Genomic DNA, 12926 nt, shown 5'->3' with positions numbered 1-12926 from the left:
ATGGTTCACGCGGCGGCGGAGAGCGAGAGAGAGAGAGAGATGCATTGGCATTGATTTGCGAAAACAGCCGCTCGCTGCGTGGAAGCATCTGCGCGTGTTGATTCTACGGTTAAGACACGAAGCGCATGCTACGTGCTACGATTGTGCGTGCCGTGATGATGCGTATCTGCGACGGGTGCTTTGGTTGGTATACGTTGCGATGACGCGTGCCGTTATGTACATCGTCTGTGCTGCACGACAAACGCGCTTTCGGATGTCAAGTGCAGGGAGACGCGACGCACGCATTAAGTCCGTATGCTCGCCGTAGTTACAGCGATGAGCGTGTGTTGTGATGGAGTGCGTTATACCGTTGTCTGCTGTGTGGACAGCACACACATGTGCAGGTACACACAAAGACAATGATCTCCCGTTATAGCCTTAACAGACTGTTGGGGCAAGTGCTGTTAGTGAGCACCTATGAAAGCCGGAATAGCACAGGATGGAGTGGGTGGCCAACACCACTCCCGGCCGCCTTTGTCTCCCCAGTGGCGATGTTTACACACTGCACCAGGTAGTCATTTGAGGCTGAGTCGACCTAGGGGCGGCCCAGGACCGCTTGAGATAACCTTCACTTGGTGTTGGCCGTGAGCGGGAATCGAACTCTGGTCGCCAGGTTTCTTGGTGCAGCGCGCTAAGGGCTACACTACCACTCCAGGTACACACACACACACAAGTACTGCAAAATTAAGTGCATACGCTCGCTACAATCGCTCACTTGAGTATGTATAACTTCTTTCGCATCGTATGTAGCCAACCGTGCTAATCGGAGGTGCTCACGATCGGAACTCGGGTATGAAGACGCGCGTCAAGTCACCGCCGCTACCAGCCGCTCTCGACGTTGGCGCCTCTCTCTCTCTCCCTCTCGGGCGACGGCGGAACAGACGCCCCCCATCTCTGCCACGATAAATCAGCGCCCCCCCCCCCCCCCACCGCCCACCTCGCAGGCAGCGGCGGTGGCAGCAGCAGGCGTGGCGAAGGTGTCGGGGCCGAGGGAGCAACGCAACCGCATTAATAACGACGCAGATTGCCGCCGGCCGGCCGTCGGGCCGCCCCCCGCCCGGTAATAACTCGGGGACCTCCGACCCTCCCGTCGCGTAAATGACGCGCGGTGTTTGCGGTGGCCGCCGCCGTGTGTGCCCGTGCAGGTTTACTACAAGGCGATCAGGGACATCGAGGCTGGCGAGGAGCTGCTGCTGTGCATGCAGGAGGAAGGCGTAGAGCATCAGGCAATGGCACCCAGCACCGAGCCCCTGTCCCAGGGTGGGATTTCTGATGGTACCCGCTTTTACCCTCGCGCGCTCGTAACTTCCCATGCACCGCAAACTCACCACCACGGCCGCCGCCGCCCCTCCGATCGTTCACCAACGCCACCGCTGCGGGTCCCCATGTTGCACCGTGGTCACGGCACCTCCCCCGATCTTCCCACCGCAACCGCCGCCGCTTTCGCCACCAATTTCCCACGTTCATCTTCCCCGTGATATTTCCCAGATCGCTTTGTATCTCCGGGAGAGGTGGGAACCAGGGGTGCAACTATGGGGTGGGGTGTGGGGGGGGGGCGGTGGGGTGGTGGCACGTGGCAGCATTATGCGACACAAAGGGGGCCCCCCGAATCAACGGATAAAGCAAGTGAACAGATGTGAACAAAATTAATTAAAAAAAAATGTGTTCACGAAAAATTACGAGGTCTACCGTGGACCAAGCGCGATTCACGCATCTGTGGCTCTCGTCGTATCAATAGAGCAGAATAAAGTTGCGCGATCCGCCGCCTTTGAGGAAATCGTAGACTGATGGGGCCGGCGTGAAAGCAAGACGCACGATAAGTTAACCGCGAGCATTGCGCCTTTCAATGTCTTTCATTAATACGGTCGCCGTGCGACTGCCTCCCTCTAAACCCAATGCACTGTGCAGCTAAAGTCCTACACAGTTATAGCGTACGGGTTAAAACATCCGTAGCCATTTCAGTAAAAGTGATTCGGGAGAAAGGAGTGGGGGTGGGGGGCCCACAGCGCTATCTTGCATACCACCCCCGTTGAAATAGGCAGTTGCACCTCTGGTGGGAACTCCACACCTCCACCCATCTCCGCTGACGCCCACCTGGGGCATCTGGGTCAGGCCGTCTAATTCAGTTTGAGGGGGTGGGATCCCCAATTTGTGTGGGCGGCACGCCTTCCCAGCGACCGCACCCCCCCCGCCCGCTCCCGTCGCGTGCGCGTAGGTGTGGGCGCGTCTCAGTCTCACGTGCCATGCGACCATTGTGTATTCCGCGAGCCCCAGGCCGTGCGAGAGCCAGCGGAGAGAGAGGCAGGAATTGAAAAAACCCGTGGGTGTATCCCCGATTGTGCTGGCAAGCCGTGTGGCCAATGGTGGAGGGGGGGCCGCGTCGGTCAGTCGGGACAACATCGTGGGGCCAAGGTGAACGCGACAATGTGGCGACGAGGTGGAGGTCCGCCACCATTGTGCGAAAAGGGCAACGCGTTATCAGATTTAGGGACGCAGCAACGGAGCGGCCAGCCAGACCGTCGGTCATTAAAACGAGAGCAGAACGTGCAGCGTGGGACCGGCCCTGTGGGAAATGGCCGCTGTAACTTCTAGGTTTTGAAATGTTATGGGAGGGCGGCGTATCACCGAGCAGCCCATCGTGAGCAGGAGGAAATATTTTGGACCAATTGGAGATGAAGAGTCAATTCTAGATTGGAAGCTTTCGTGACTGCAAGGATTCATATTCTTTTATATTCGTTTCGGAGGCAACACAAGCTTCCACCTGAAGACGGAAGCTTGTGTTGCCTCCGAAACGTCGTGATTTTTATTTTATTTTACTTTTATTAATTTTAATTTTTTTACCTACGTGACTTTACCGAAAAAACCTAAGAATATGAAGAGTCAAGTTGGGGGGGGTCACAAATGTGAGGGCAGCAATGCAATGGCACAGAACTGTGGGCATCTCCTAAATTGCACCTTAACAACCACGTGTTTCTAAAGGCTTACAAACAAACACATGTTAAGCGCTTTGAGGCATTTCGGGAATTGCGCTGTAGAAAATGTGAGTTTATTATTAGTATTATATTATTACCTCTTACAAGACGTCCAATCACTGTAGAAGATATCCATTTGCCAGCAGTGGCATGAGATAATTATTTACAGTGCTGCACCTGAACCTTTTATAGCACAGAAATACGTGGATTCAAATATCAAGAACAAAGGTTTACAGATATGAACATTAACATAAAACGTTAAGTTCCAGGTAACACAAAGTAATGTTAACGCATTTAATAGTAGAACTTTTTTCGCACCATACTTCGCCTACCATGCTAACCATAAGTAGCCAAGCGTGCTAAAAACTAGTCTTGAATTTTCCTCATCATCTTTGTCGTAATCCTAACAGATATCATCATTATCATCATGGCTCAAGCAAAGACTACCCTATGAGATTGGTACAAACTCATCTCTTTCTCCCTCCACCAACACCAACTCACTAAAGTCCAGCCATGGAACGTGTGACCCAAGGGACATCCACAATGCACCAATCCCCCAACCAGATTGAGCACAGTCGGCACGCCGCTCACGCAAAGTTCGTTGCGTTGGCGCTTTCGAAAAAGCAAAAGAGGGCAACGACTAAAAATTTCCAACGCGCTCAAGCGCCGCGCTACGGCCGACGACGATCGAGCTTAACCTACGACTCCCGCTTTGCCCCGGCGCGTGGCAGACGAGCACCAGCTGCGCTGCGGCAACTGCAAGGAGCTGTGCCCGTCCGACACGATCCTCAAGCAGCACCAGCAGTTCGGCTGCATCCTGGGCTGCGGCGGCGGCGGCGGCAGCTCGGCAAGCGACAGCAGCGACGGCCTGGCCTCCGCCGGCCTCGCGGGCGGAACGCCGCCTGCGTCCGCGTACCCCGCGCTTCACGACGACTACCGCATCGCCGCCGCCGCCGCGGCCGAACGCTCGGCTAACGAGGGCCCCCTGCACGAGTGCAAGGAGTGCGAACGCATCTACCCCAACGCGTACCTGTGAGCACGCACGCGCTCACTCGCGCACTCGCGCAAATAGGCACGTGACTCGTAGACGCAGCCGTAGCGAGACGATATGATGGATGTGGTGTGCCGGGTGTGGAAATATTTTACGGGTGGAAGACCCTGGGCCAGATCCAGCTGAAATTAAGCCGCTGTGCGATTACAGCGTACCCAATGGGCGTCAAATCACCGTTCCAAATTGACCATTGCCACTCAACCAGTCTGATCCAAGGCAATCTGGATAGCCGGGGCCTTTTTGCAAATGTAATCGATTTTCAGCGGAGATGCAATGTGGTCTTGGTCTCAGTGCCAGGCTCCCTTGCCACCAGAAAAGTGGTTATTTACACAATCGATTCGAAAAAAATAGTTGCCAGTCATTTGTAAACATGCTGGGACAATCAGTCCTCATACGCTTGAGAACCCGGTTTAAAACACGGCAGGCTGAAACCCATATTCAAACCCAGAATATCTCAGCAGTGCTGGCTCGTGAACTGCCTGGCCAACTGGATGAGGGTGGCACGGTGGCGAGATGTTAACTACCTTGCCTGGTATACAGGAGGTCATGGGTTCGATCCTGACCCTGACCCCTGTATATTTGGAGTTTGCGTGTTCTCCCCGTGATCGCGTGGATTTTTGTCCGGGTTTTCCCTATACATTTAGAATCAATGTGCATTCAGAGTTTTTGGCTGCTATAAATGTCCACTTGATAAGCCACTTTGTTGAGCTATCATTTGTGGCCAGGTCACTTCTAAAAAAGAGTGTATATAGCTTGAAAAAAATAATTGTTTAGTTTTTATAGCTTAGTTTAGAATTCGGATTAACCCAGCAGCCAGCGCAATCCCGCAGCGGTGCGGCAACGTTTTTATCGCTTCGGCTCATGGCGGGTTTTTTTTTTCTCCTGTCGGCGGCCCCCCCGTCCCAGGCTGGAGCAGCACATGCAGATGCACACGGAGGAGCGGGAGTACAAGTGCGATCAGTGCCCCAAGGCGTTCAACTGGAAGTCGAACCTCATCAGGCACCAGATGTCGCACGATATCAACAAGCGCTACGAATGCGAAAACTGTGACAAGGTAGTGGTGAGTTTTCATTTTGTTTTTCGTTCTAACAGCAACCGAGCCGGAACTGTCCCCAATTGTCCGAATGCGTGAATTAAAAACGATTGCCAGACCCGAACTATTGCAAGCGAGCTTGAAGGCTTTCTTCAGGCGAGTCCTGCTTGACGATGTACGATGCTGTCATCACCACAACATGTTTAGTGTCCCATTAACGGACTGCTGGTGTTGGCGCACTCCGCGTATAAAACTCGCCGAATCCCAAGATCGCTTCCCGACCACGGCTAACATCAATGGCAAGTGACAGCTGAACTGGTCCTGGCCCGCCCCGTTTCACCAACCGGCGTGGTGAAGTACAGTCAAAACAACCCCCACGACCCAGCATGGCCTTAACCCACGAGTAGACTGACAAAAGCTGCAAATCATTATTATTATTATTCCTTTCTCCTTAAATGGATCGTCAAATGTCGAGTTGCCGTGGTGTGAACAGCGAGCATCTTCACACACGCCAACACAAAAGGCGGTGGAATGGAGGGCCGACAGTTGAAGAGGGCTCTTGACCTTTTGCACCTGCTCGATGGACCACAGCTTCGGTCGTGACCCCGAGATGAACCACCGCTCCCCCCTCTCACCCCCTTTCCCCCGCCCTACCGACCCCAACTCCGCCTCCTCCGTGCGCCGCTCGCAAACGACGCTCCGCGTCCGAACGCGTCTTGCTCTTCGCGACGCTGCGACGCGCATCAAAGTGCAGGAAGCCGCGCGGCGCAAGTTGACCGCCTAAATAAGCCCAGCGTCACATTGCACGAATGTAACCATCGCTCGTTTTTAATATGCGGAACTCCACAGCGGACATTATTGCAATGAAACATTTTGTAATCATCGCGGTAATGTGAGGCAATTAGTCACTTGGTACAGACTGTTTACTGCGGTGAAGTTTAACAATGTATGGCGCCCTCTTCCTTCTCCGCCAGCTGTGTTAAAATCAAAATATTTTATTATTTCAAAACTGAGAGTTGGTCCACTTTCGCCAGCATATTAAATGCAGTAAAATAAAACGCACATCCACGTCGTTCCTTATTATTATTTTCATCCCCAAGTGCATTGTGGGAATTTATAATTCCGTTGAAATGAAATTGAACCCAGGAATTGCATAACTTATGTTAATCAAGACATTTTTGTTTTTCAAATTTATTTCTTATCAGGCCCCATTGTATGCAAAGTGCTGTCTCCATCTCTTATTCACTCTACAACATGGGATCTCCTTTTCCTTTCTTGTTCATTCTATCTCTGGCCTCCATGTGTGATGTGAAGAAGGCCCATTGCCCGAAACGTCACCTATTATATACCTTTTCATTTTAAGGCCATCGTGTTATTGACGAATTGTTGAATTTTTTGTTTTTAATTCTACTTGTGCACCACTTGCCAATGCAGCAGCGTCACCAAATAATCTACTCTATTATTATTCGTTTGTGATTTCGTTCATCTCACAGCGGTGGCGAGATGTTTACTCCCTTCGCCTTTTATGCAGGAGGTCATGGGTTTGATCCCGACCCTGATACCTGCATATTTGGAATTTTGCGTATCTCTCTCCGTGGTCACGTGGATTTTTCTCCGGGTCCTCTGTTTTTTTCCTCCAAGTTTAGAATCAACATGTATTGATCATATTTTGGCCGCTATAAATTTCCACGTGTGGTCGCCTCTGAAAAAAGCGCTCGATAGCACAGGTGGGCCTTTCCTGGGAGATTTTTTTTTTATAATTATAAATAGTACTCCACTGTGAGCTGGGTGCCCACTCTGCATCGAGTCAGAACACGGAGGAGAGTGGCGAGATTAATAACGACGATGACAGGACGAGTCGCTCGCTGCTCGCCCGGTGAAGAGCGTGAGAACGCTTTCGCTCGAGGGGCCCGGGCAGACTCGCTCCTTAGTCACGGCTGGTTTCGGGCTCGAGGGGGACACATGATGGCCATGGTGTGGGGAGGGACGCCCGCAGCTGTCAAATGAAATAAATAAAACGGCCACTCGAGAAAGTACTCGAAGCTTTGAATTTTTTTTTTTCGCTATTCGACGACTCGCGGCTGTTTGAAAAGGTTCAACCCCCCGCCCTCCTCCTCCACTCCCCCTGTCCCACTCTGTCGGAGGAGATGAATGAAGTACAAATAATAATAGCGGCGGTAGCAAGGGACGTCGATACATATTTGATTTCACTACATTAATCAGCTGGCGACAGTGGTCCCACTTATGCGAACTGAAATTAAAACACTCTTTTGATTTCAGCCCAGCTGGTGCAGGATACGGCACGTGTGCACTGCACCGTTGATTTTTCCCGATCGCGGCAAACAAACACGCGCGCACGCGTCTGCAGCGATGAAAAACTGCCTCTCGTTACCGCGATGATTGCGAAAGAAATGTTTCATTGCAAGTGTAATAGAGTGTGTAAAAATGTGTGATGAATGGTGTTCCAAGCTAATGTTCGAGGAGTATTTGTAAGTCATGTACTTGTACTATTGATATAATGATAGCAATTATAAAGCGTCTTGGCTATCCACTTTTGAATTAAGACCTCCCCAATGGCATGACATCATGGGGGGTTTTGACCATACTTCACCACTTTAGTAAATGTGGGTTGGTGAAGTAGAGGGGGGGGAAAGGGGGGAATATGATTTCCTCCCACAGGTCAAATACTCATCAGTTGAATTGGCCAACAACCCAATGTGGCAGGACCCTCCTGACAGAGAGTCTTGAGACTCGGTGAGGCATTCCTCGATAAACAATGCAAATTATTATGATTGCGATGTCCAGGGATATTATAACACTTGTGCACTTTCCTACTGCAGAAGTTTTACGCAGTTGGGCCGTAGATCTCTCGCGCGTGTTTTCGCGTTGTGCCGTGTGTTGTTCGGCACAATGTCCGACGTTTTGCTGCACGTGCTGGAAGCTTCTTCAGGAACTGGATGCAGCAGCTCACGTTCTTCCTTGATTAATATAAGCTTCTGGCTGATGCCAATGGCGTTGCTTTGCTTTGTCACTTCCAAATACAATCTCACTGCTTCCATAGCCTTAGTCAATTCTCTGTTCAATTATATTTCCCCATACAGTGACTTCCCCAAATTTCACAAATCTCCGTAGCACAAATACAGGGTGCTTCAAATGTTTCGTTAACTCTTCTGAGAATTTGCACCAATACCGATAGTCCCATGTAAGTGTTAGCATTTTTTTTAAACACCCTGTATATCTGTGACTGCCATCAGAGTGTGCAATGCACGGATGACAACCAAACCAGTTAATTCTTGAACTGGATCCCAGGGAAGCAGAGAGTAAAGATGACCATGGAAGGAATTCGAGGGTTGACTGGTAGCAAAGAAAAACGATGACCAAAGTCCCTTCTTCACAGCACATTTGTCCCGTCTCATTTTCTTACAAATGCTTCCGTTTCTGCGCCACAACTGTGCAATGCTCCATTTATATACAAAAAAGAAAACTCACTTTGAAGACGCGCAATTTGCTTAGACGTCGCCCGTTACAGATTTTAACTTTCGGGGCAAATGTGTAACGACGTTTGTATTCCGCGTTGCACAACGCGGGCTCGACGCGGGAGGAACTGCGCTTTTGCAAACAAAGCATTGTGGTCAGGAAGGAGGGGCGACGCTGCACTGCACCCCACGAGACGGCCCGGGCACGGGTGGGCACGGACCCAAGCGCCAGAGGTGTGGACTCGAGTCATGTGACTTGGACTCGAGTCAGACTCGAGTCATGAATTTGATGACTTGCGACTCGACTTGGACTTGCATAACAATGACTTTGTCCCACCTATGAGATGTGGACTCGAGTCATGTGACTTGGACTCGAGTCAGACTCGAGTCATGAATTTGATGACTTGCGACTCGACTTGGACTTGCATAACAATGACTTTGTCCCACCTCTGCCAAGCGCAGAGCTGTCGTCGTCAACAACAAACATCGCCGACGAATAACAAACGAAAACTCTCGCCCGCTGAAGGCTTTGGTAACTTTTGAAACTGTATTTCTCCCCCCCCCCACCACCGCCAGGTTTTCACGGACCCCAGCAACCTGCAGCGCCACATCCGCTCGCAGCACGTGGGGGCGCGCGCGCACGCCTGCCCCGAGTGCGGCAAGACGTTCGCCACCTCGTCCGGCCTCAAGCAGCACAAGCACATCCACAGCAGCGTCAAGCCTTTCACGTGTAAGCCTCACCACCGCGGCAAGCAAACGGCGACGGCCGCGGCATTCCGCGTTCACGCGGATTGTCGCCGCGGCGTATTCTTCTTGTTGGTATTGTTCTTGCTGAGCACGGCCGTTAAACGCACCGAGGCCGATGCATTTCAGTTTTGTCTTGCAAAGTCGCTCGGCGCCAAGGTGGTGCTCACAGATTTTAGATTTCATTTTTTGTCAACAGGAAGGGCCCAATGAGCCCGCTGGGCTCTATTTTCAGAGCTGTGCATGCTGCAAGAGCCAGGCGAAAAATAAAAAGGCGGGGAGCAACAAGTACGCACTTTCATTTAATTTCACCGCTATCTGGGGGCCAGCCGCTCATCCCTGTGCTTTCGCTCTGCTCCCCCCCCCCGCCCGCCGACCCCGTCTCTCTCCCCCCGTGCAGGCGAAGTTTGCCACAAGTCCTACACGCAGTTCTCGAACCTGTGCCGGCACAAGCGCATGCACGCCGACTGCCGCACGCAGATCAAGTGCAAGGACTGCGGGCAGCTCTTTAGCACCACCTCGTCGCTCAATAAGCACCGGCGCTTCTGCGAGGGGAAGAATCACTTCGCCATGTCGGCCGCCGCCGCCGCGGCCGCCGCCGCCGCCATCTTCCCGCAGGGTTCGTCGCTCGGCCCGTCCCTCGACAAGGCCGCGTCGGCCATGCTCAGGAACCACGGCGTGTCGCCCTCCCTCAACAGCTACTTCGGGCCTAGCCGCCACCACCACCACCACTCGGGGCTGCCGGGCTTCCCGGGCGCTGGCGGCATGCAGCCGAGCTTCTCGCTGGCGCAGAGCTTCGCCGGCCTCTTCCCGTCGCCCCTCTACGCCCGGCCGCCCATGCTCCCGCCGACGGGCGCCATGATGCAGGCGCAGGCGGGCGGCGACGCGGCCAAGCTGGCGGCGCCCGTGGCGCACGCCATGCTCCACCCGGGCGCGGCCGCCTCGGCGGCGGGGCTGTCGATGGCACCCTCGCACCACCACCACCACCACCGCAGCGGCGTGTCGTCCGCTCTGCTCGCGGCCCCCGTACGCCCGCAGCACGCTCGCTCCGAGGAGCGCGGCGGCGGCGACGGCGGCGGCGGCGTCGGCAGGACGGAGAGGTCCCCCGGCGAGAAGCTCAACGACAAGGGCAGCGAGGTGTCGGACGGCTCCGACCTAGAGGCCACCAGCACGCCCATGGGCAGCGACGACCTGGAGACGAGCACCGGCTCGGAGGCGGACAGCGACAGCGACAAGGAGAAGACCAAGAGGAAGAACCCCGTGAATGGCGCGCAGGGCTCCAAGCAGGGGGACTCGCACGCCCTCACCAACGGCGGCGGCGGGGGCGGCGCCGGCAGCTCGGCGGCGGCCAGAATGCCGCAGAACAATCACCTGGCGTTCTTGCCGCCGCCGGCGGACGACAACAATGGGTCCGACTCGACCAACGACTCGATCAAGGCGATCGCTTCGATAGCGGAGAAGTACTTCGGCCCCGGGTTCATGGGCATGCCGGAGAAGCAGCTCCGAGCCTTCCCCTACACGCCCATGTTCTCGTTCCCCTTCGTGTCGCCGCTGCCGCATCCCGTGTTCCCCATTGCCGAGCCCAAGGCGGCCGCGGCCGTCGCCCCCGCCGCCCCTCCTCCGCCCGCCGCCGCCGTCGTCGTCAAGACGGAGCCCAAGTCGCCGTCCCCCACCGAGAAGGCGCACGGCAAGAGCGCGCCGCCGGAGGCCGATGCCGGCTCGCCCTTCGACCTGAGCGTGGCGGCCAAGCGCAAGGAAGAGGCCAGGCAGCCGCCTACGCCGGCCTCGAAGTCGGCGCCGGCGCGGCCCCCCGCCGCACACCAGCGGGACGACCAGCCGCTCGACCTCAGCACCGGCGGACGGACGAGGGGAGCGCAGGGGGGCTGCTGCCTGCCCCCGCACCCGATGCTCCCGCACTCGGCGGCCGCTGCGGCCGCGGCCGTGGCCTCCTCCTCGTCGTCTTCCTCCTCGTCGGAGGTGGCCAGGAAGAGCCTCAACCACATGTTCGGAGGCGGCAAGCAAAAGCTGCCGAGCGACGTGCCCAAAGTCGGGCACGCGCCCGGTCACGTGCGCCACCAGCGGTCGCAGCACCATCACCACCACCAGCAGCAGCACCATCATCAGCAGCAGCAGCAGCACCATCATCATCACCAGCAGCAGCAGCAGCACCATCATCACCAGCAGCAGCAGCAACAACAGCAGCATCAGCAGCAGCTACAACAGCAGCATCATCATCAGCAGCAGCAGCAGATGCATCAGCGTTCGTCAATTCCCTTTGCTCATCTCAACCCCTTCTTTCTTGACCCTATATACAGGTGCGGCCTACTGAGGTGTGTGTATAATCTCGCAAAATAAGAACCTACCTACCCACCTGCACACTCGCACACCCTCCTCCCTCACCTGCTCACCCATCAAACCCACCCACAAACCCAACTACTGACCTACCTGCCTACCTCTGTGGAGTACACGCAACTCTTCTTTGCAGAGGTTTACATCTGGCCGACAATATTTGCGAATGAATCCATGTTCGTGTGTAATATATTGATATGCTAGTGCGTACACAGGCCGATCCATTTGTAGATACGCCGCGAATATAATTTGTAAGAAACGCCACAAGATACGGAGCCATCCCTTTAGCAATATTAAAATCAGCCGTTGGGTAGACTTGGAAGTGGCATTTGAATCAGTGCAAATGAATTACCTTGTCCATCATAGTTTTTTATGGGTTAGATCGCGTAAATATAAATGTGTCGTTAAACCCACCACCACCACCCGACACAGCCAATTAGTAAGGTTTGTTACGTTAACAGAACATGCCAATGCGTTACTAGTACAGCACACCGGTACGTTGGAGAGTAAACCCGCAACATTTACAATCGGAGTACGACGTTTCGCCAGTGATTACAACTGGCTGTCGCCAGACAAACTTTACCAATTGGCTGTGTCGGGTGGTGGCGGGTTTAGCGACACATTAATATATTTATTGGCCGTCCATAAATGACGTCACGCACCTGGGGGGGTCAGACATTTGTGACGATGTGTGACGAGGGGGGGGTTTGATAAATGTGACGTCACATCAAAATGCGCAACTTTAAATAAATATAGACAACACGTTCTACTTAATCAAATAGACTTTTTAATAAATGTTTTCTGACCCCGTGTGACGAAGGGGGGGGGGGGGGGTGGGGGTCAAAAGTCGTCCAAAATCGCGTGACGTCATTTATGGACGGCCCCTTACGCGATCTAACACGAAAAAAAATCTCTTATGGATAACATCGGGTTCGCGAAAGCCTCCTACGTGTTAAAACGGATCACCCTCGTATGTGCACACGCACATTGAAACGTGTGAAAACGCGGCTGTCGGCATTGCTGCGCGACAAAGGGAAATGTTGTGCACGCGTCCGCGCGAGCTTTCCTATTGCTCATCTGTCGAGTGCCGCTTTGAAAACTCGACGCGAACGTTTTCGAGTACAGATCCACGGGGCGTCTACAAATGGATCGCCCCTGTGCCAATGTTTTCGCGCTCGCTCGCCCGAGCACCCCCGGCTGTCTCGCTCTGTTCTGCCGTTTCGTTCGAAGGCGCTCCCCGTACCTGACCGGCTTTCATTTCC

The 12926-nt window shown here is 54.0% G+C and overlaps 1 protein-coding gene across 4 annotated transcripts in view; it reads left to right on the top strand.

The window, feature by feature from the left end:
- MECOM (MDS1 and EVI1 complex locus) overlaps positions 1–12926 on the top strand; it is a 317891-nt gene that overhangs the window by 281235 nt on the left and 23730 nt on the right. The window contains exons 5-9 of one of the 4 annotated variants that reach the window (XM_078869634.1): positions 1185–1314; positions 3743–4043; positions 4969–5116; positions 9148–9301; positions 9716–11630. In XM_078869634.1, coding sequence (XP_078725760.1) covers positions 1185–1314; positions 3743–4043; positions 4969–5116; positions 9148–9301; positions 9716–11630 — 2648 coding nt within the window. Of the gene's footprint in view, positions 1–1184; positions 1315–3742; positions 4044–4968; positions 5123–9147; positions 9302–9715; positions 11646–12926 lie in introns of all 4 variants that reach the window. The other 3 variants (XM_078869632.1, XM_078869633.1, XM_078869631.1) reach the window with 3 other exon arrangements.

The sequence above is a fragment of the Lampetra fluviatilis genome, chromosome 28 (assembly GCF_964198595.1).
Source record: "Lampetra fluviatilis chromosome 28, kcLamFluv1.1, whole genome shotgun sequence".
NCBI lineage: Eukaryota > Metazoa > Chordata > Hyperoartia > Petromyzontiformes > Petromyzontidae > Lampetra > Lampetra fluviatilis.
Note: the sequence above shows the minus strand (reverse complement) of the source record. Positions and strands in the feature narration are given on the sequence as shown.